The 24,480-nt window shown below is 36.5% G+C and overlaps 1 protein-coding gene and 1 long non-coding RNA gene across 4 annotated transcripts in view; one reads left to right on the top strand and one right to left on the bottom strand.

The window, feature by feature from the left end:
• LOC123867194 overlaps positions 1-7,207 on the bottom strand; it is a 22,356-nt gene extending 15,149 nt beyond the window's left edge. The window contains exons 1-2 of the long non-coding RNA XR_006796357.1: positions 7,197-7,207; positions 5,378-5,382 (exon numbers count right to left, since the gene is read on the bottom strand). This is a non-coding gene — a long non-coding RNA (uncharacterized LOC123867194). The remainder of the gene's footprint in view (positions 1-5,377; positions 5,383-7,196) is intronic.
• Positions 2,743-17,389, top strand: LOC123867171 (probable tubulin polyglutamylase TTLL2). Of its 3 annotated transcripts, none has more exons than XM_045909089.1 (13): positions 2,743-2,971; positions 3,067-3,166; positions 5,192-5,314; positions 6,549-6,652; positions 9,921-10,068; positions 11,226-11,388; positions 12,192-12,305; positions 12,817-13,022; positions 13,898-14,049; positions 15,449-15,602; positions 16,050-16,136; positions 16,272-16,466; positions 17,138-17,389. In XM_045909089.1, the coding sequence occupies exons 2-13, from the start codon at positions 3,086-3,088 to the stop codon at positions 17,330-17,332; spliced, it is 1,722 nt and encodes a 573-aa protein (XP_045765045.1). In that variant the 5' UTR covers positions 2,743-2,971; positions 3,067-3,085; the 3' UTR covers positions 17,333-17,389. The 3 variants fall into 3 exon arrangements, with proteins under 3 accessions (XP_045765045.1, XP_045765046.1, XP_045765047.1); XM_045909090.1 differs by having other exon boundaries at positions 16,272-16,427; XM_045909091.1 differs by lacking the exons at positions 2,743-2,971; positions 3,067-3,166 and adding an exon at positions 9,426-9,471.
• The last annotated feature ends 7,091 nt before the right edge of the window (positions 17,390-24,480 follow it).

A 24,480-nucleotide genomic window follows, 5' to 3' on the forward strand; every position in this document is an offset into this window, starting at 1 on the left:
GTCTGTAACTGCTATTGGTAATTATTATAACTTGACTTTTAAAAGGACTTCCCCATACAATAACTTCGAGAACGCTTCATTGACAATATAATTTTATGAATTAATTACCCAAGTGCCTATTAAATAGGTACCCAAGTTGGAAATATCAATGGCTATATTATTAAACACGATAATTTGTTGAACTGTTAGCTTTGGCCCGCAATTTCGTTAGCCTGTTAGCTTTTGCCCTGGTGGTTTAGTGTTTTTTTTTGATCCCTTAGTAACTTACCGGGTCAATAAGTAGCCTCACTCCAGAGCATTCCAGACAGAGGACTACGTCCTCTGTCTGCCTTCACTTACCTATACCCTCTCCGTTAAAAGGTATTCAGTTGTTTCGAAGATTAGCCCGGAAATTCTTCTCATTCTATTGGACATAGTCTACCACGCTGTGGAAGTGCGGATTGGCAGACTTCTTAACAACATTATGGAGAACCCTCAGGCATGCAGATTTCGATGTTTTTTACGGTTAAAGCAAAGTAAATAGCTCAAAACGCACATAACTCCGAAAAGTTAGAGGTATGTGCCCGGGATCAAACCCCCAACCTCTTGAATCTTACACCGGAAGGAGGCCAACGTCTTAACCATTAGGCTTCCACTGCTAAGTTAAATACTAAGCTTATCGGGCATGATCAATAAATGCGGCCAACATCAGCGTAGGAGCAACTGAGGCAAGCAAAGAAGACAAACATGACAGTATGAATGATACGCGCGACTGACGTACGCGACCGACGACGCGTAAGTAGATGTCTATTCACACTATACCACCTATAGGTATAATAGGTAAATAATGCGCACTACGTTAATAACATTCATAGATTTCATACCTAAAATGTGTAGAAGTACGTTACATCTCAACTTTATTTTTTTTATTTTGGTACTTACCTATCTTTTATTACAATTTAGTTGCAGTTTAGTAAGCTCAGAAAGTACAAAAGTGTTTATAGCTCGTACATATGTACAACTTTAGTATGTTAAGGTCAAATAGTTTGCAACATTACAGTACCTATCTACAGTAAAAAGTGAATCTGGTATACTAAATCTTGAGTAGTTTTTACGTGTCTCGACTATTCATTTGATGGTCACCTGATGTGATTATGTGATAAACTGACAAGTGTTTCCATATTTTAAGGAATTTATTTGTTTGCCCTTTTTAGAACCCTTTAAAGTTGTTTTTAAGAAACTTTGAGATTCCCTGTGACTTTATATACTTACCTATCTACTCTACGGCATTCCTACTATGTAAGTACACCTTTACAAGTTTTCAGATTTCAGTTAACATATACTTTGATACATACAAATTACAAATGCCATACTCAAGCAAATGCCATAAAAACATATTTTTTTCAAAAAGGACCCTGGAGCGAACCGGTATATAATTTATGGTAATCTTAACCTTTTTTCTGTTAACTTTTTACATTAAAATAAAATTGTCGACATACCCAATCTGCTTGGTTCATGTCAATTGATTCAAAATCGGGTGATTACTGATTAAAGCAAGATTAACCTGTCATGACATAGCGATGTTACGAAAGATTAATAGGAAAAACGATTCGCAATTTACTAACTGGCGTAATTTAGTGCATGCTTTAATTTTATTGTAATTTGTAAGCTTTGCTGGAAAGAAAAACTAGTTTGTCAAATTAAGTTAGGTAACCTCGAAGTTTAACTTGTTAGAGTTTAAGACCAAAAAGCTTTCTATTTAAATCATATTTAAATTATAAAATAAGACTTAAACTTAAATATAAAAGTTTATCTTTGCGTCACGCATCGGCCTACCTACTTATAGGTAGGTTAGGTAATATCTAAAGCATTGAGAATTGCACTTTGTAGGAATCGCATTTTATTCCCATTTCCTGCCGGGTATAATCCGGGTATGACGAAAAGGATATTTTAGGCGAAAGCTCAAAATATTCCATAACATTCGCAGGATAAAGAACTAAAACCAAAAGAATAATCTTAAGTTATATAAAAATGAATCCCTATTTCCCTTGGTCACGCCATACCTTGAGAACGACTGGACACAATTGGATTATCCTTTTTTTGTTGTGTTTGTAATTGTTAGGACAACGTTTATATAAAAGATTTTTTTTGGAAAATCCACAAGAAAGGACAGTTCACGCGGGACGCGGGCGAAGTCGCGGGCAATAGCAAGTAAGTAATAAAAATATTTTTTATGGATTATGCCAAAACTATATTGAGAGTGGTTTCAAATTTTCAATCCCAAAATATGCTTGATCAATCTTAAAAAACTGCGGAATTGTATATTTACATATACCGTGAGGATAAGGGCCTCATTCGTACGAGAGCTTTTTTAACGTTCGTTTAAAAAGCGGTCAAATAAAACAAATGCATTCCCAAGTATCTGTACACATATGTCAACGCTTTTTTAACGCGCACTTTGTATTTTCAGAGCAACGCCGGGTTTTAACGCAACGCTTTTTTAACGCTCGTGCGAATTAGGGCGTAGGATCCTTCATTCGAAGTCCCATCAAAATTGTATTAATAAAAGTAACTTAAAAGTTGTACGTTAATTTACTTGTTAGGTCGATAAGACAAATGCAACGAACAAAAATAAAACTTCCACATCATTACATCTAACAAAAGGAATTTACTTAGTAACTGATTTTACTAAAAGCGGTGTGTCACGAAAGCTTAGTTATAAATCACCGAGTTGTCTTTGATGTTCGCAGGAGCAGTGTGGGCCGGGCGCGCGGCGTGACTAGTCGAGCCCCAGTCGCGTTTGTACTTTATGTGCTCAAACTTGGATGTAACGTAAACAGCAAACGTGTCACCATCGACATGTAGGCTTTAAATATGAAATAATGCCATGCGTTTATTACGATAAGTTGGCATGCGATTTACACAATCGCGTACGCAAAACCTTACTTCGACTGCTGCGATATGAAATTGCTTATAGTTTTAACTTTAGTTTGTAAGTAATTTAAACAATTTTTTCAATGTAAAATCCTTGTTTTTCATTATTTAATCATTGAATAGTTAACTATTAATCAAACTGTCATATTTCAGATAGATAAAAATAAGAAAAATGGGGCAGCCTTTCGAAAATGATGAACCATTTATTTACCGATTAAACGACAACGGTTCAGGACCAAGTCTTCTGGTTAGGGTAAGTTTTGTTGTGATGAAAGTTTCGTTTACGAGTGGGTAGATAAAGATTTTAATCTTACAAACGATTGGTACTTTAAAAGTCTTCTAAGTTATAAAACTTGACGCCGCGTCTGAGATCGTTGATAGTACAAAGTTGTAGAGCCCCATACGGCATACCTATCCATTTACGAGTTTCTGTTTGGAAAAAATACAAAACTGTAATATTCTTGGAGTTCTTAGAGCCCCAAAATGTTATTAATACCATCAGAGTTTGAACAATATTATTAGCTCTTGAAAAAGCTCGTAGAGCTTTCTGACACCTAGAGCATCTACATCTACACAATAAAATAGCTCACACAAAATTATTCTTTATGATTTTTTGGCGCTGTGATGCAATGTCATCTGAGCCCAAGCGCTCATGATAAGCTGCGTACAGACCGGCCCAACGAACGCCAGCGATGGATATTTATCGTTCGCTAGCGTTGGCTTCCGCACGCTCGTTGGAGTTCGTTAATACGTCCAAATACATTTAGTGCTCGAACGAACGTTCGTTGGCACTTGATTCCGGTTCTTTTCTCTTTCATTCGCAATTTAATCATGGACGACGACAACATCATTATAATTGCTAGTTTTATATACCAAAACGAGTTAGCAAGAACAAGAAAAAATAAACGATAAGAAATATCCAAGTAATTATCAAATTGGACGTCTACACGCTACGCACTCTTGCTTCAACTGAGCGTTCGTTCGTTGGCCTTCGGCGACCGTCCAAACAGAGTTCGATCAAATAGCTCGATTTCTTTGATGTTACCGCCACGCTTCGGATCGCCGGCACACGCCAACGAGCGATCGTTGGCATTCGCTAAGCCGTCCAGATTGCAGCAACGAAGGTCAACGAAACCCGTTCGTTGGCGTTCGTTTGGCCGGTCTGTACGCAGCAATAGAACGAAGTGATTATATTCTCTTTTGCTCATGACATGAAATAGCCCCCCACCAAAGTAGTTCGTTTTGTAATGCGTTTGTTTTTCCTGCACGTGTAACAATGGAAAAAACGAAGGGTGCATATTGAAAGCTTCATGCGGTACCAGTACCATCTACCTACTAGCTTTATAACAACGAAAACTTGTTATTTCAAAGTTACACACACTATCAATCACGTTTCTCTGACGTTTTATACTTAGGTATTATTGAATTTAGAGGTACGATTACAAGGTACGCCAGAGAGAACGTTAAAAATAAAATATTCATAATTTTCATAATTGTTAGCACTAGAATAATTGTAATATTAGCTTTAATTACCAATGTTTTACTTGCAACGCTCTGACGGGGCTTCATGTTGTAATATTATAATATTTTTATCATTTAAGACATGAATGCAAATAAATACAGAACAGAAATATGGGGTATGTTTGACGTGGATTTTTTCATAATATAGGTACTTATAGCATAGTGATTACCAAAACAGATGGAACGAAGCCAATACCTACCATGTGGTTTCATTTGTCTGAAACATTGAAACCCGTTCATCCCTTTAAAATCTTAGATTTTGATGCTACGTCATTTCTAGGTTATTTATTTTATTTAGATTAGAATATATTTTTGTTCAAGTAGATAAACTTTTACAAGTGCTTTTGAATCGTCAAAATAATTTATCACTGGTTCGGAATTTAAATATTTAGGAATAGTACTAATATTTGAGGATTATTCAAATTAATTTTATGTAATGCTCAATATCCGTAAAAATATGAAAATGTAAGTCTATCATGGTTGCACTATTTCTGTGCTAAATAGCGGTTGAGGCATGAAAATATGTCAGACAGACTTACATACTCATATTTATACGGATATTAAGCATTACATAAAATTAATTTGAATAATCCTCAGGTATTACATATTTTCACGCCTCAACCGCTATTTGGCACAGAAGTAGCGCAACCATGGTCCTACGCATAGATTACTCCTAATTTTTAAACTGTGAATACCAGAATTCCGATATCCTACGAGATTTTTAAACAATCTAAATCCGTTATCGTAATAATTTTAGGTTTGTATCGACCGAGGTTGGCGTATGTACCAAGGCTACAACGGTTGCGAAGAGAAATGGAATCTCTGGTGGAGGAACAGCGCTTTTCCGGCCACCTCCTACAAGACTTTGGGGGACTGGCAGGTGAGGATGTAGTGTATAAAAAAATATTTTGTCAGTTGTCTATTGTACCTAGTAACTGGCAACAAAAACTGGTGGATACTTGGGGAAAATATCATACCTACTAGTAGGTGTCTCCTTTGAATCGCACAGGTGCCACGAGTCGACTCAAAAGAAGCACATGCTACGGAAAAATGCTATGGAAAAACGTGTCTCTTACTGTCTGTTACAATAATCATCGAAGAAGTCAGTAGTTGTAGTTTTTGTACGTCAGCGTCTCCTCGCCAAGAACTACGACTTCTGTACCTCTGCTATAGCGTGTCATCGTTAGGATTTTAGCGATGCAAGAGGTTATGATAACTGAGCCTCTGCCATCGCGATGGCAGTGGTGCTGATGTGTAAGAGGTATAATTACTGCCAACTTTTCAAGAAGTACGACTTCAGCTGTTCCTCTGCCATCACATGTCATCATTAGAATTTCTGGGATACTAATGTGACCTGCTCACGCCTTTTCACAGCACATACGCTGCTGCAAACTTCGATTGGATTTTCACTCATTTCTGAAAACTGTGTCAGATGCGACAGTGTGCGTACTGCGTATTAGATATCTAGTATTGTATTATTTCATAAATATTTTCGAAGCTATGAAAAACTACATTTTTCTAACTCTTGATAGGCAGGTATTCATTCATGTTCTCTATTGAGATTTCTCGTGCCTACGCCTAATCAAACGTTATGACGCTGTGACAAACATTGATAGTTTTATAGCAGATGCTCGTGTCTAACAATATTGTTATTCATGTGTGTATACTATTTTATTCTTTATCTCACTCGTAAAGTCAAAATTTTGTATCAGACCTACCTTATACCTATTATTGAAGGTGCAAAGATTTTTATCAGGTTTCCTTTTTGGCACGCAACTTTGGTGTCCCATCGATTTAATAAACTTAGTGATTACTTATATATCTTTTGGATTTATGGATTTTATTAAATAAAATGGTCAAGCCTATGATTGTACCTGATAGCGAAGTAATGAAAGTGATGGGAGAATTCAAGAGTAGGTACCAAAGACGGATAAACTTCTTCATTTTGCTGGAACAGGTAAGAAATTGTGATGGGGCTTTTAGTTTGAAAGTAGGCAGGTATATGTTGGTTATAAAATTTTACCAGTTTAAGAAATAATGTCAGCCCTTAGAATTATGCTCAGCTGATTAGATATAAGTATTAATAGAATTGATTTTCATTTACTTAATTTCAGTTCATGAATCATATTCCGAAAGGGGGCTCAATTTGTCGGAAAGACAGCTTGTCTCGCTTACTCCGATGCATGAGAAGAATTTATGGATCAATTTACGATTTCAGGTTAATATTAATATTTTATTAATTATCCTTTAGTGGTAGTAGTGTGGTAAAGTGAAATGATTTTCCTGGTAATTTCAAGGCGCGTTGCGGCAAACTAAGTGAAGAGACTTTTTTACCCGACTACGGCAAAGCCAAAGGGAAGGGTTATGAGTTTAGCAGTCTATGTACCTATGTATGTATGTTTATATTATGTTTGTATCCAGATTCTATGTGTTTTACCGTAGCGCCTAAACTACTGGGCCGATTTTGATGAATCAGGTGTCAATTGATTCGTTGTAAAGGTCCGGGTGACATAGGCTATATTTTATCCGAAAAAAATTGACGTAACGGATGTTACATCAAAAAAAGTCTACAAAAATTCTTTTTTGCTATCGTATCGAGTGGGTTATCAAATGAAAGAGGAGAGAATTCTGAGTTCATGAGTAGGTATAAATACTACAACTTTAAAATAAAGCAAGCAAAAGTAATATACTAAAAGTGTTTTACTTTTAGTATAATATTTCACCGTTTATTAAGACGATCGTATTGGGTTTTAGTTTTCAACTTTATTAAAATGTTACAAAGTAATCTTCATTTCTACTTAGTACCTACATAATGTACGTACAAACCTTTGTGTGCCAAAATAAAATAAAAATCCGTCAATATTCTCGTCAATGTGCGAATTCGCTAGGAATATGTTCTTTACTAATAGATTGATAGCCACTTGCCATAGCAGTGATAAACAGTATAAATGCAACATTTCAATTCAATGCATCCTCTCTTCTAAACGCACTGCCTGCTGCACGGAGGTTAAAAGGCAACTCCCACTTTAGAGACCTCTAATCTATTTAATTAGAAACACTGAATCGTAGTAAATACTTACAAATTGTATCTATCATTGACTTATTATATTACTTGTATCTATTAATTTAATGAGTTTAACCTTCCATCAAAGAGAACAAAAGTAACAATATCAATTTGTAATGAATACTCTAATTTGCAAACAACATTTTGAAGGTATTTTATGGACCTATAGCTTTTGTTGTTATGCAGTCGCTACATAGAGACATTGTCATCGTAAACTCCAGTAAGTAGTTATATTTTACCATCGCGTTTCTGCTTAATAGGACTCTAAAGTTAATAATAGGAATTAGTCAATAAACAAAACATAACTCTTCCAATTTAAAGCTATAAAAAATGCAACACGCGAAATCATGAATTTTAATCGAGGTTGTAGAATATAGAGAGGGTATTTGCACCCCTATATTTTTGCGTTTCGGCAAAAATACACCAATAAAACATTGGTTTCTGAAGTAGAAAAGACTTGCGTATACATATTTTCTGTTTTAACTTATTTTATAAAATTTATAATAGGTAGGTAGATACACGATCTTGACAACAATGATCTTGAAGAAAATCTTGGTAGCGTGTCAATCTTGATTATTTGTATGTATGTGATTATGTACCTAGGTACCTAATACAGTCCATCGGGTTAAATACTAGGTACATTAACTTGAGACTTATTATGAGAATTAGTACGCACCATGCGTATTAATTAAACCATGTAAGGCCGCACACAGAGATATACTCTCTTAAGTTTTACTGACGTACCTAATTAACTTATGACAAAACTAATGTAAACACTCAGTAGTTTATTGTTTATTCTTACAACTTACGTAAGTTGAAAAATTTACTTACGTGAGCCAGTAAAACTTACAAGGGTAATCGTATCCGAATAACTTGGTCACTCAGCTTTCTTTTTACTTAGTTATAATAATTATAATATAGGTCCGTATGGATATGTAATATATTATTATAATTATGCTATCGAGACCAATGCTTCCAAAAATAAATTGCGATTACAGGGGTATTGCTTATAATGAATGCCGAATGGCATAAAATTAACAAATTTTATCATAAAAAAAATAGCATCAATCGGCAAGGGAACTTTCCAATATGAAATATCAAGCTATTAGGCAGTGTAGAGGCATTGTTGATCGCATTATGTACACACAACTGTAGAGTAGCCTGTATTACTATAGTGGTAAGGACCATTAAATTGTTAACATAATATTATGTATTTTCTTTGGGGCACGAGTCAATCGCTCCACGTCATGGCTTTTGAATGAATCCACGCGTTTCTTGCGTGTAGCACGACATTATCTAGTAATTCTTTTGTAGGATTCGGTGGAACAGAACTCATTTTTTCAAACGTCGCTGTTCGTACAGGAATTTTAAGCAACTTTGTAAGAAAATTTGCATGCCACGTACAGCAGTTTGTAATGAAATTGATTTAAGCAAATCAAAATGATTTGCAGAAATTCGTTCAATAATTCGAAAATCAGAATGCATATTATTCAAATCCGAATAGGTAGGTATATTAAACCAAAACAGTTTTATGTTCGGTGAACTACGATCAAGATACGAAAATGCATTCAAATAGGTTCTCACTAAACTAATTACCAAAAAGCTCTTGAAAAGTTCTTAAACAAACTATAGAAAATTCCTAACAAAATTAAGCGACACAATCGTGAAAAATGTAGATAGATATTCATTTATATGAATAAACTTAGGTACTCGTGGTTATAAAAGTAGACCATGAACAAATAAGAGACAAGCGAAACAAAGCCAAAGCTTTACCCAACAATTAAATATTACTCCAATGAACGAAACGCGATATTGTCGTTTCGATAGTTAAGTAAACTGCGATTTGCAAAGGTCTATGTCAAAGTTTAAAATACCAACTAAGAATTAAGACGTCGCTGATATTAAATTAGAAAGTTTACTTTTAAAGGTCAAATAAGAAATTCTTCCTGTTGGGACGAAGGTGAAAGTTCGAGGTAATATTAAATTATGGTGGTATACTAATGAATCGTGCTTCTACGGCAATTACGCCAAGTGGTACCGCAGATCGCGTGTCGCTCCCTGGGAAAAGTCAATGTCGTAGGTCTGTTTTATAACAATAATAATTATAATGCGGGGACGTTTTATTAGCGGAAGCGGTAAACGCTGTTTAATTTTTTAAGAACCTAATTAAATAACAGATAAAGTAAATAATTTTATAGGTAACTAGCGATCACCCGCGATTTCACTAGGCGACAATATAAACCCTCTTTATTTTCTATCCTTAATGATATTCCTGAATTTGATATTTTAAGTAGTATTTTTAGTTGGGTTCGGCAAAATTCTTATAATAGAACTTTTATACACAAAGATATGATTGAACCTTCAAATTTAACGCTCGGTTGAATAGTAAAATCTTATAGAGATTAATTATTTCTCCTTTCAGTCCGCCTTGCTTTCATTTACCGTTGGAATACGCGAAGTTGGTCTCGGAGTGCTCTCGTTTGAGACGAGGAGAAGATGCCGGCTCAAGCGTGGTGTGGATTCATAAGCCGGTAGCTCAAAGCCAGGGTCGAGGGATATTTCTCTTCAGGGTAAATAAACATGTTGCCATCGTACGTAGACACAGTCAGTATCTGCCTAGCTAAGCTATGATCGCTGACTGGAATGCGAAATTGATTTCGGAGCATGCAGTGGCAGTTAAACTGGTAAGCGGACTAAAGCAGACGAGTTTTATTTCAAAAATCTACGTTTCTGTGATGATTTTTATTTGTGTTTATTTTGGAATAATGCAGTACAAAAAATATTATAAGTAAGAAGATGATGCCCAAGAATTTAGCTTCGGAGTTTTAAAAATCTCAGCGGACTCTTTAATTTTCTGGGATAAAATATAGTATATAAAATAAAATATAATAGCGTAAGCCCGTCTTATTTTTACTATTGTGCAGTCACACAGCCAACAAGTTTCCACGATAAAATGTGAATAGCCTTGTTCGTGAAATATTCGGTTGGTATAACTGTACTTATATAGCCATCTGCCAACGTCTGCAATAGCTTCCGAGTGCACAAGTTTTGGGCTAAATTCCTAGACTAAGCACGTGTAAACACGCGATAAGGCAGGTCATAGGTTTAGCCCACATTAATGTTTAGTAGAAAACTACAACTCATACAATATACTCGAACAGGTTACAGTCATACAAACTTGCAGTTTACTAAAGTCGTATGCACGAAGTTTTATTTGACCTTTGTTTGAGCGAATGTTTCGAGTTTCAACTTCAAGTATTTATCATGAATTCTTGAAGCGCTTATATAGCATTTTTGTCAGTTAATACTTAGTAGTTTTAAGCTTTGTTTCGACTTCAGTAATAGATGCAGATATTATAATACTACTACTACTACTAGGGTTTTTGTTTAGTTTTACATTCAATTTCTGTTTTCTATAAAGGTTAAAAAATTTGGATTTTGTTTGATCCGTTGTCGTTTTCAGACGATGGCGTTTTTGACGGTAAAAATTATGAATATATATTATTACATTTGAAGACCGTTGTTTGTCTTCTTCACACACAAGGGAATCTCTAATTTCATTATGCAGCTGAAGAGTTATTTTGTAATAAGTTATTTTTATCACAGAAAAAGGTTTCTAGGCTCAAATTTAAATCCACACTGAAAAAAGCTAGTACCTATGTAGCTAGTTATCAATATATAATATATAGAAAAGTACCTACCTAAAACGTATGCAATTTATTTTCAGAGCGTATGCGATATGCGATGTGGTAGCCCAGCTGTTGTGCAGAGATACATCGAGCGACCACTTTTGATCGCTGGATACAAGTTTGATCTTCGGTTGTACGTTTGTGTACCCGGATACCGACCGCTAACCGCTTATATGTATGCAGAAGGATTGGCAAGATTCGGTAAACTATATTAATTTTATGGCCGCTATCTTCGTCTGTGTATTTAAAAGTAGCTGTAAATCTTAAAAGTGCTGGAGAAATTTTAAGTTTTTATCGATAGTTAGGTACTAGATCTAATGCCTTTTGGGAAAGGTTTCTGAATACTAAACCTCAAATTATATCGTTTTCAACAGTAGCGGACTCGCGCCGATTCGTAAAAGATTCTTTCTCTGCGTTCGGGATGCGAAAGAGCTTGGATTTCTTTAGCGATGGTAGCACCAAGCCTACCATGGCTAAGACTTCGATCAACTAATAGGTCGGTCCGGGGCTCAACCCCGGGCACGCACTTCTATAACTTTTCGGAGTTACGTATGTGCGTTTCCTGGGTTTATACTTACAATCAAAATATTACTTGCTTTAACGGTGAAGGAAAACATAGTGTGTGAAACCTACATGCCTGAGAGTTCTCCATAATGTTCTTAAAGGTAAATGGAGTCTGCCAATCTGCACTTAGCAAACCTAGTGGACTATGGCCTAAACCCTACTCATTCTTATTGGAGGTTCGTGCTCAATAATAGTCTGGCGATGTGTAGAGATGATGATGTGATGACTAAGTTCTCAGTAGGGTTCTCACTTCTATAAGTGAAAGTCGGTACTCTATCCATTAATCACAAAGTGGTGGCCTCCTATATCAGAGATCGTAAGAGACAACTTTGGGTAGCCTTAAAAAACAATTTAATACCACCAATGAGTATTGATATTGTTTCAATATACGAGTGGGTATTATAAAGTCTACCAATTTATTTTGTGGATGTTTTTTACAGGAACGGATAAATACACGCTATCGGATATTCATAATCCATACAGACATTTGACAAATTCGTCATTGAATAAGACAGGTCCGAGGTATGCGGAATGTAAGGATCGAATCGGCAGTGGTGAGTTAATTTTTTGTTCTTGATCTAGTTCAAGAGTTTCCAGTTCAGGTGGTGACCAAATATATCAGAGGTTACACTCGGGTATTAGAATACCTACTTGCCAGTACCTACCTACCAACCTCACATTATGCAAACATCAATGGCCAATACATGATATACATAGCATAGCATAGCATAGATATAAGCGCTCGAGGTATGGTACGAGATTCTACTTTTACTTTTACCTTGTCTTCTTAAATCTGTGTTAGCAAAGATGGTAGATTACTACTGAAACATTTTCCGCAGATTGTAAATGGACACTGAAACAAGTGAGGTGCTGCTTTAGTTTCCGTTTTATAGCCTCCGATATCTTTCTAAGCACAGATGGCGTTACTAGAACATTTTCCTCAGGTTGTAATTATGGAAGTTAGTGAGGCGGGCGCTTGTCGGTATTGTTTGGTTGCTCTAGTTTCCGCCTTATGACCTCTGATATCTGTTTGCACAGATGGCGTTAGTTTAACATTTTCCGCAGGTTGTAAATGGACGCTCAAGCAAGTGAGACGAGCTCTCGTCGGTAGATGGGGCGCTGTAGAGTGGTTGGTTTGGCAACGGATACGAGCACTGGTTACCTTGACGCTACTGGCGCAGGCCGCAGGGACTCCCCCGGCAAGGAACTGCTTTGAGTTTTACGGATTCGATGTGCTACTCGATGACGCATTGAAGCCATGGCTTATTGAGGCAGGCCTTTGTATTTTTATTTATTCATGTACTAACTAGTTATTAATAACTTAAAAGTAAAACCAACAGACTTTAAACTACAATAGAAAGATGACAAAGGTCAACTTATCTTTAATGGGGAGATTTCTTCCAGCAGCCATTTGTGTGAAAATTGAATTTTGATAATAGGTACCGATGGTAGATTATTTTGACGATTCAAAAGCACTTGTAAAAGTTTAATTGAATAAAAATACTTTGAATTTTGAATTTGAATTCAATAGACTAAACAAACAGTAGATGCTTCTATAAAGCAAGTTAACAATATGCTTTTGATGAACTTCCTGACGCAGTGGTGAGCTCTGTGGGCTTATAAGTGGGAGGTTCGGATTTGGATTCCTGGCAGGTAAAATTGGGGAATTTGTAATGTCTAAAATGTCTCTGGTCTGATTTGGTGGGAGGTTTCGGCCGTAGATACTTAACACCACCTCACTGCCGCATAACCGATACGATCCGCATAGAAACCGATTATAATCGGTTTCTACGCGGGTCGTAAATAATGGATATGGATTTAATTAAATAGTCATACCCCTTCCAATTTCTAAATTAGCTTGCTAGAATTTCTAAATTTTGAACTGCAACTGCGTCTTCACTTACCACCAGGTGAATTTGAGACATAAAAAATGATTTTGTTCAGTGATCATCTTTAACAAGTAACCTAATACAATTAATGTGTTGATATACTACCTACCTCTTTAGGTATATCGCGAAATTAGCGAGCGCGTGTACCTAATGCTTTTAGACTAATTTACTTTTTGTAAAACCTAAATTGGCAATTTTCAGTTGTAGGTGTTACATTGTAATATTTGTGCAATATATTAAATAAAGAAAACTTTCAGGTAAACTTGTCTCCAGCATTGGCGGCGGATTGCGAAGCCGACGTGATTGTGAAACAACCAATGCTTCACGAGCTATTTGATTTATTGGGGTTACCTATGAAGCATACGGGACTATCGTTGCTCCAAGGACCGCCTACACCTAATCTTACTAGGTAAGATCTAAAGCACATTGATGCGCGCGCTCCGCACTCACCTCATAGCCGGCAAAATAGATGTTTTTGTTGCTCTCTGAGTGAGCACAAAAATAGCAATGTGGCTTATTTGTTATACTTAAATATAATATTAAGGTAGCTGTTAAGTAGGTAGTTGAATAAATAATTTTAGTAGGTATAAGTTAGCTTAAAGTATACTGTCGCATTAGGACTCGATGTGAGGACTACATTACGAGTATGAAGGCAGAGTCCGAGAGTAGATTGTAGACACTATAGTAGACATTATACTGAAATTCATCTATGTATTGTAAATACTAAGCAAATCAAGCTAGTAAAATATAGCCCCTGAAGAAAAATCACTTTTCTTTGTGCACCATCCCGCGCTCTGGTCATTTAATTCTTTCATTAAAGGTTACCTGTAAGAGATTGCTTCAGCAATAAGGTCGCCTTAACACCCTCTTGTATAGTTTCTTCTGTATATTATATTCTATTTTCTGTGTATTTATTTGTGTGTGCAATTAAGAATTCTAAAAGAAAAAAGAATGAGAAGAATGATTTTGAAAGAGTTTTTAAGTAGTAATCGATAATTATCTCTGAAAATAAATGTTTTGAACTGAATATTAATTTAATGCTCTTATATTTTTGGTTGGGTAGAGGCCCTAGAGTGCTCTGGACGCGCCTGGTAGCGAACAGAGATTACTGGAAGAAAAGGGGGGAGGCCTTTGCCCGCATTTGGGATGACCTCTGAAGAAAAAAAAAAACACTTATATTTATACTTACTAATTTGAAGGAAAAAAAAATATATTTACCTGCATATACTTAATATTGAGAAAAAATATAAAAGACAAAAAAGAAAGGAAAAAATATATTAAAATTACAAAAAAAAAAAAAAAATAAGAGGTAGGCTAAAAAAAAAAAGAGGCCCTACAAAGTTATTTGTGGAACTCCAGACTTGCTAGATTTTTCTGAAATTCATTTTCGATTCTAAAAAAGAAGGTCAGAGACAAAACTAGGCAAATCGCGTGCGGAATCTCGCTCATGGAAATCCACTCCAATGTAACATGTTGAAATCTTAGCGTCATATCTGCGTGGATGAAATGCCGAAGAGATTTTTCGCACGTAGAAATACCGCGAGTGATTTTTCGCTAGATTAGTTGTTCTTGGTCTTCTTCGTACAAAATAATGTAGGTATGTCATGTACTACTTAGGTATGTCAGAAATGTTTAAAAAAGTTTCAACAACAACTGTAAAAAGTTTTAAACGATGGGCGAATGCAAACCACAAGACAACCCAATCCAAATTCATCAGCCTATATGCGTCCATTACTGGACATTTGCCTTTTCTAGATCACGCCACCAAACACGGTCTTCCGCTTTATATATAGTCTTATATATTACAGCTGTAGTTCAGAAGACGAGAGTGGTTCAGCGAAGACTCCTTCCAGACATGCGACAGGACACCGTCGAGGAGCTCGCCGCATGCGCAGACGTCGCGCGATGCCCATTCACTGCGTCACTTTACAGGCTCCTATGCCGGAGAGGTGTTTGATGACTGTAAGTAATTAAGATAGGTATAGCCAGATTAGACTCCCTTGATTCCGAATCGATAGTAATATTATAAATACGAAAGTATGTTGCACTGTTTGCACATCCCTTTAATCTTTTTTGACGAAAATATAGTATACAACCTATAATACATATAAATATTGTATCCCTCAGATGGCTACTTTTTATGCCGACTACCACGGGATTTTTAACAACCTAATTCCAAGCGGACCAAGTAATTAAATAATATCGCCTAAAATAATTTTTCCAAAATAACTCTAATATAAAGCCTTTGGCTGAGAATTTTAATATTAAGACTACTAGTATTATAAAATACCTACCCCTCATAATATCGTTTTATTTTGATATTATTTTTATGATATTCGCTCGGTATACTATAGGTACTGGATACTAAATGATGAATATTGTAAACTATCATAAATATATTTATTACAGGATTTGCCTGAAAAACCTAAGGAAATTCAAACGGGGAGGTTGTACAAAACTACTTCTGAAATCAATTGTGAAGGTCTTGAATCTCAGGTGTGTTTTTTATTCCCACCAAAATTAAATAGTATGGTTTTAAAACATCTATAAAATAAAAAATCTTGACATCTATAAAAAAGTTTTTTATGATTTATATATTTTTTTAATTTACTAACTTGTTCTACTACTAAGTCTACAACGAGTGTGGCCATGTCATCCGCGGATCCAGTGGACGAGACGTGGCGAGGCGGCTACGCGACGGCGGCGTCTCGGCGGCGCATGATGACCGCGTGCTCGTGGGGCAACGGCGTGCGCTGGGACCGGGGCATCGGGCGCGTCGGTCAGTGGGTACGGATATATCCCCACGCGCTACCGAAGGACGATCAGGTGAAATTAAATATAAGATTGAGCTTTTTGGTTGCCTTGAAAAGTGAAGTGAACGTGCGTCGCACGAGAGTTCAATGGGTATCCAAAACGCATCTACGACGTGCGTTTGATGTATGTCTTTGTATTAATTTTTTTTTACAAGAATAGTAGTCAAGCTTGTCATGATGACTAATATTCCCCCTTTCCCTCCAACTAAGCGTTTAGCTAGGAGTATATTTATTTATAAACAATAATGTAGTGGTGATAATAATAATTAATTACGTTAATTTAAAACTAAAGCTATGAGCGTTCCAAATCTGAGGAGAGCCTACAACAAACTCAGCCGACATTTTAAGATATATTATATATTTCGTAAAAAATATAAAAAATTGTCGAAGCAACACCACATGAGGCAACACAGCTTAAATTAAGCATTTCTTTTTTTAATTCTTGTGTGATAGTGGTGAAGGTATAATCTGAGCACCAGTACATTTACGCATCGCCTTATAATCTGTTTAGTGATCCTATTCAAAAAAAAAAAAAAAAGTAGATTGGTCATTGTAAAAAGTTCAGAAAATTCAACATTCAACTCTCTAATATAGTGTTCTAAATCATAAAGTTCATCAAGCTAAAACAATAATAATTGGCAGCAACCTGGATAATTTTTCATTTTCAAAATATATTTGTTTTAGCTATCCGTAGAAGATGCTCGTGAAAGTGTAGCTCATGTGTCAAAGTTCCTTCGAGCGGCGCGCGAGGTCGCACGCGAGGGCGGGCGGGACAAGGGCGCGCCGCGGGACGGAAGCCGCGACGCCTTTCTAGAGGCCGCGCTGCGCAAGAAACTCCAATACGGTTCAAGCTTTGAAGTATGGCTTCCGCCATTCTAATGTGTTCAATTAATTTAACTAAATTTAGTTAGGCGTAATAAATGCTTGCTCAATAAACCAATCGTTTTATTTTTAGTTATCACTTTCGACTAGGATATGGTTGAAATTGTCGGTTTAAGTACTTACTCCTTAAAATAGAACCAACGTAGTCGTCCTAATTTAGCTTTGTTCGTTGTTTTTAAGCTATAGCAGAATTAATCAACTTTAAATATAAATAAAACAAACACTGTACAGAGCTGTGGGCAAAAATTTGTTTTGTTCGTTAGCAGTCCACCTGACCTGAATAACCTTTGTAACTCAAATTTAATAGAAAATGCTTATTGTGTAAATGAAAATAATAGCTTAGGATATTCATATATTACATGGTTCGCCAAGATAGGCGCTAATTATGATTTGTTCAGCGATGTTGGATTTGTTGAAACAACTGAAACTTCACATATCCACGTTCTTATGAGCGAAGTAGCAATCCAAGTCAAAATATATTTTTCGAAACTGTAAGCACAGTAAACTTTGTGCCATTATTGTCATTATTGGATTTTGCAACTAAATACGAGTAGAAGTGTGGTAATAGTGATAATTCTTTACGCCTGCATGATAAGGCGACGAGGGATCCAAACGCGCCCTGCGGGGTGATTCACTGATTCAGTGTCTAACACTAAATGATAGCTATCGAGCTCATTTGACGTTACTTGGTTCTACATTGCTGCTTTATTGTGTAACATTAAAATAATGTTTCGTAGAAAATTTTTAATGGATTAAAAAGAAATGTCAAATGAGCTTGGTAGCTATCATTCAATGTTAGACACTGAGTTAGCGAAACACCCCGCAGGATGCGCTTGGATCCCTCGGAGCCTTATCAGGCGTGAAGAATCACCCTTGCTTCACTTCCTTTTCGTTGCAAAATCCAATAATGACATTAAGAAAGTTTAACGTGCTTCCAATTTTGAATAATAGTACATTATTAGCACTATCCATGTATCGTAGAGTACATATTTATGGGAAGAAGAGCTCCCATCTTTTACATAGTATATGTCTATTCCCTATCTTTTTTAATAGGTATATTCACAAGCCAGATATAAAATCTAGATACAGTTCCATCATCCAATCCAAACCCAAGTGAATTGAATTTGGCAGTAGGTATTGTTCATTTATCAGTATTTGCCGGAATTCGCAGTCATGAAGCAGCCAGTGATTTGAGCGCTAAGGCTACAAACAATGAAATCACATCGTTAGGCACAGAGGCCGGGGCATTTCGGATTTCACACTGCAGGCGACTGATACGCCAGGCTAGTTAGCAGTTGACTGCCCGAACCTTTGTAAAGCTAACCAGTTGGAAAATATTACTGCATTTGTGAAGGTATCTTGCTGCCATTCAATACCAACTCCACGATCTCGTATGTTTTTAGGCTTCAGTAAATTAGTTAAAAATTATAATGAAACTCTTTTTTAAATGATCACTTTGTTGTCCGTCTGTCTGTCCGTTTTTCTCAGAAAGGCCCCTTTTCTCAGAAGCATTTAAATCTATCGTACAATAATGGTAAATATGTAATCAACTACACTTTAATTTACATGCGGAAAATAACAAAAATAGGTAAATTGCGAGTTTGACTCGCAAACGAAGGGTTCCATACCATTTTACATAAGGATAGCATAGATTCCTCTGGAGGAGGCCTTGACCTGAAAAGGGTTCTTCATAAAAATATTATCGTACCTACTAAATTTAAGCTATATATAAGTATTTACTTTAACATCTAGTAGTTGTATTTAATAATCCCTATTGTAAAATTAGAGAAGAAATAAAATACCTTTTTATTTTTATTTTCATAGCAGCCAATTGGAAATATTATTATTTGTTGTTTTAGCGACTATAGAAATATACATTCTGTCAAAATTTCAACTCTTTACTTATTACGGTTCACGAGACGAGACGAGGTTGGCCAGACAGACAGATGGACGGATGGACGGACGGACAGCGGAGCCTTAGTATTATCTTATCTATACATACTATATCGTACAAATTTAACAATTCCGACCATCAAAAGGAGTACAATTGTACCTACTTTGAATAAATTATTTGGACTTTGACTTTGACTATGTCGTCTTTTCGGAGACAGCAAAGATACTAGAAGTAGGTAGACAAAAAAGCAACCAACGAGGGCTCATAATTTTGTGAAGATTAATCTAGGTATTATAACTATTAAGTTTTATCAAGAAATTAGCTTTTAAGCTTTCAAAGGTATCAAATGCAACACTTCCACTTCCGGGATCCAGCTGAAATTGACGGCAGTAAAGAGGCGACGAGCGAGCGTATGAGCAGAGCCGGTCAATAGAAAAACACAATGGCATCAGAACAATGGTGGCACTCACGACTTTTAAACGTTGCTAGCCAAATGGAAAAGAGCTACATGTCACTATTACTTGATTTTCCCTATATGCCGCCAAATGGAGCATTGTGCATATTGTAGTGAATTTTAACAGGCAAAGAGCTCTATTATCCCCTGAACTGCATTTTTGAACATCAAATTGTGAGCTATCTATATGTATAGGAACGAAAAGTCACAATTTGAAACAATTTAATGTATTTCTTTTTTTTACTCAATTCGGATTAGTAATAATGTTTCACTGGGCTACAAGGGCTACATATCTTTCGTAATTATTATTTACACCTTGAAATAAGAATAATAAATAATTTTAAAGATGTTTCCGATTATTGCTCCGAAACCTTGGATGAATTACGAAACTTATAAAAATTATTTATTTATGAAAGCCACAGCCTAGAAATCAAAAAAAAGCTTGCTTTTTATTAGTTAACGAAACACAACTGCGACGTTCTTGAAAAATCAAAAGCAATGATTCACTTAAAATGGTCCATTTTCAATCGAAGTTTAAAGGTGTTATTTCAAAGCATTTAGCCTCCCCTGCAACCTTGGAAGTCTACATCCTACATGGGTATAAAACGAAGAACTGACTGATATATATATATATATATATATATATATATATAAATTGTACAATTCAAACTGCTGGGTTTTAAATTTCATTTTTATACGCCATATTATAGCGTAACGAAAGCATACATATATATATTCTACGGACGGTTACGCACTCATCCGACCCGAGTCCGCGAAAATACGTTCCGAAGTAGTCATAGAACTATTTATATGGTAGTTTACAAACTAGCTCCGACTTCCGTCATTCGAGTTCTCTCCGTCATTCGAGAGAATATTTCGCGGATGTGCCTCGGATTTAAATCGAATGTATAACGATGATACAACGAAGATGTCCACTGATTAGCTTAGATTTGGATCAGAGATCAGATTTATTTATATATATTATTTATATATAGAGTTATTTATATCCGTATTTTCACGGACTCGGATCGTATGGGTGCGTAATCGCTCTACCGCATGCGCTTCAGTTCGATTAAAACTCCGCAACTTTGATTTGCGCTAATGTAATTGGTTTGTGGCCTGTGTTTTTAAATGACAATTAATAATTAGTTAGAAACTCGTTTTCTACGGCTGTGTTTTATTCTTCACCGTATAACGAGCTTCCCACTAAAAAAGGATTTTCAGAAACGCTATATTTAAGCGGAAGGCATTAAGCTAGTCAGATAGGTATATTATTCTTTCCTCGCAAAGAATATCACTTAGCGATAAATCTTATGTTCTCTGAGAGCAGGTCCGAGCTGAGGGTAATGTTATAAAGCCATACATTCTGCACCGCCCTGCTGGTCGCCACATAATTCATCCACCTCCTTTATTATATATTTACTTTATAAATCTATTAGGCTATTACCTGCGGCTCAGCCTCTACATACGTACCTATATACCTAGGATTTACAATAGTAACCCCAAAAATTAAATTTTTCTGTACATAATATTCGCGTTTTAGCTACTACTGTCAATAAGGGATGAGATTCTTATTATGCTGCGTTATTTTTTTAGAACACATGTTTTTTGCCTCGAGCAGAGTGAACTAGAGTGAGGGAACTCCCGGTTTGATCGTGAATCGACGATATGTCAAATATTAGGTCATGGCGACGTAAAATCAAAGAAAAATAGGGCTACTTAAGGCCACTTGCATCAAATGTACTAATAATTGACGTCTGTCAGTGACGTCAAAGCCTCAACGTTTTGTTAGAAGTTCCCTGAACTGTGTCTCGAGTGTAACTTTTCTAGTAGATAAATTATAGAAAAATACGGTGGCGCTCCTCTTCGAGGGCTCTAACATATTAGTCTTATCTCATAAGACAGATAAGAGGTAAGCGTTTACGCGATAGAAAGAGTAACAGGAGCCGATATCTATTTGAACGTCGTTGTGAAGTAAGCCTTCTGTAGGTTCCTGGAAGGTTCTGTGGTAGGTATTATTAGGCACTAGTATGATCATGAATTCATTAGATTAATAATTTGTGATGTTACCGAGGTACAAATGACAAAACAGGTGCTCAAATATGCATATAAATCCCCTGGGCCGCGTCCGGTGCAGTACCCAACCGTGTCATCTAACTATGTATTTACGTAAATTCTAAACTCATACATATTGTAAAGTCATTTGCAATATTAGTCACTCTGGGGATTGAGTGAATAATGTTCCCTTGGCAAACATCGTGAGGAAATCTGCTTGTCTGAGAGTTCTCCATAATAGAATAGAATCCATACTAATATAAATGCGAAAGTGTGTCTGTCTGTCTGCTACCTTTTCACGGTCCAATAGTTTAACCGATTCTGACGAAAGGTACAGAGTTAGCTTATATCCCGGGGATGGACATAGGCTAAGACCCAGCCGCTCAACCAATTTGTATGAAATTTGGTACCGAGGTAGCTTGCGTCCATGTTATTGACTTAGACAACTTTTTATCACGGAAAACCTAACAGTTTCCACGGGCTCTTCAAAAACCTACATCCACGCGGAACGAAGTCATGGGCATCCTCTAGTAGAATATATTTTTATTCATATAAACTTTTACAAGTGTTGTTGAATATTCAAAATTATTTAACCATTGGTTCGGAATGCCGTAACAAGGGTGTGTGAAGTCTGCCAATCCGCACTTGGCCAGCGTGGTGGACTATGGCCAAACATTTCTCATTCTGAGAGGAGACCCGAGCTCAGTAGTGAACTGCCGATGGGTTGATGATGATGATGATGATACTTGGTCAAAATAGTCAAGGATGTACTTATTAGTTAAGTATACAAATTATAAAAGGATACACAAGTTTTTAGTTGTGTCGTTTGTTATTTTTGTCTTTGTTGACAACGCTAAGCTTGAAATTGATTAGGAGGTAGACGTACCTATACAAGACCAAATGTAATAAAGGTACCTTTACACCAAAGATGCGTAGGTAAGGATGGATAGCAAGCAACGGATGCAAATGAAACCAACACATTGGATCGCTATAATATCTGTTTTATAAATATCAGTTCAGTTCTAGTGACAATGCAGTTCAGAAAAGGGAACTTGTTTTTCAAGTGTTCCTTAACATGAGCAACATGCTAGATTGTAACGCTTTTGCAAAGCCGGACCACAGTATTTCCTACTATTCCACACTTATTACAAAGTCAGCAGGTCCAGCAAGTCGATAAAACGGTATTTCTAAAGCGTCATTTCGGTATGAAATTATTAATTCCGTACTCCGTAATAACCGGGCGACACATCGGCACACATCGACGACCGCGACAATTGAATGAGCGACCGGACGGCGCGTTCGGCCGAGCAATCCATTATGCAGATTGCCAGCCCGATTGCGGCATTGTCGCCGGCTCGCTGTGCCTATTACGTACGATGCACCGTACCCGCCCCGTGCGCGGCCGATTCATTTTATGGATATAGCTGGATTAACGATTGATTGATGATTGAGCTGGTTTCACTACAGCTGTGATGATTCTAAGCGCATGGGTTGGCACTACGGTGCGTGCGAGATGCTACGAGTAAATCGCATCTGGGCGTGCACACTTTAATAAGTGACATTGATACTGAAATATATTTTTTTTGTAATCGGCTGTTGCTGATGCGGAAGGTGAAGTACGTATATCTAATTCTAAGACGCTGCTGATAATAATAATAATCTTGTCGATACCAATGTTGTTGATGTTATCTTTGTCCCTGGACTTCTAAAACACACTTAGGATAAAGATAGGAACGTACCTATCTCAATTAGAAATGTTTCTTGAGAAAGTTTTGTGTTCTATTTCATACTCTTCTCACTAATAGCTACATTTGCGACTGCAACATACCTAATAATGTCAATTAAAGTAGCATTTTAAGTTATAATGAATTTTTACTCAGGCGAACTCTTCAGGGTTTAGCTCACCCCTTTCTCGTGGCCAGGACGTCGGAGCGCTATGGAAGTCATGAATATGTAATTATTTCTCCGCTATTAATATTTTTACCATCTCCCGGAGCGTTGATTGCCTCTTGAATTTATTATCTAACTCGGCAATAGCCCATTCTCGTATTTATTAAGACCACCTGCCACGCCGCGAACGCACCTCTCTGAGTGAATTATGGACCGGAGGATTTCGCTGATAGAATATTTTATTTTGCTTGTTTCGCTTTGTTTATGGCCTGCAAAATTAATGCCTAAATCTGGTACACGGTTCCTGATGGTTTCGCTGTCGGCATGGTTTGTATGCTAATCACTCTTCTGGCGTACCTATAACTTGATTTGACTTTTTCTTACTAAAAAAATTTCTCTAAGAAGTAGGTTATAGGTACCTAGGTGAATAACCTATGATAGTAGTGGGCTGATAAAGGGCCAATAAGGGATGATGACATATTATTTTCCTACAATTTCGTCCGCGTAAAATTAGGTTTTTAAAATCCTCGAAAGAACCCTTTGTTTTCTAGGGATTATTAGTCTTTATTAGGGAATCATTGCACTGTACATCAAAGAATAACCAAGGTTATTATACCCTGGAAAAGCTCTACCTGACTACGAAAGTCAAGTCAAAATCGGTTGAGCTGTTTCGGTAAAATGATTAATCCAATAAACAGATACACAAAAATTTAAAAATATGGGTTTTTGGATCTTGGTACCTACCCATTTCAAAATTACTAGCAGGGAACGTGAGAAAAGGGTGTGTAAACAAGCGTGTGATGTTTTATCTTTCTAGTCATATATTTGACTCATACTTTGTCTGATATACTC

This window comes from Maniola jurtina, chromosome 7, assembly GCF_905333055.1.
Source record: "Maniola jurtina chromosome 7, ilManJurt1.1, whole genome shotgun sequence".
NCBI lineage: Eukaryota > Metazoa > Arthropoda > Insecta > Lepidoptera > Nymphalidae > Maniola > Maniola jurtina.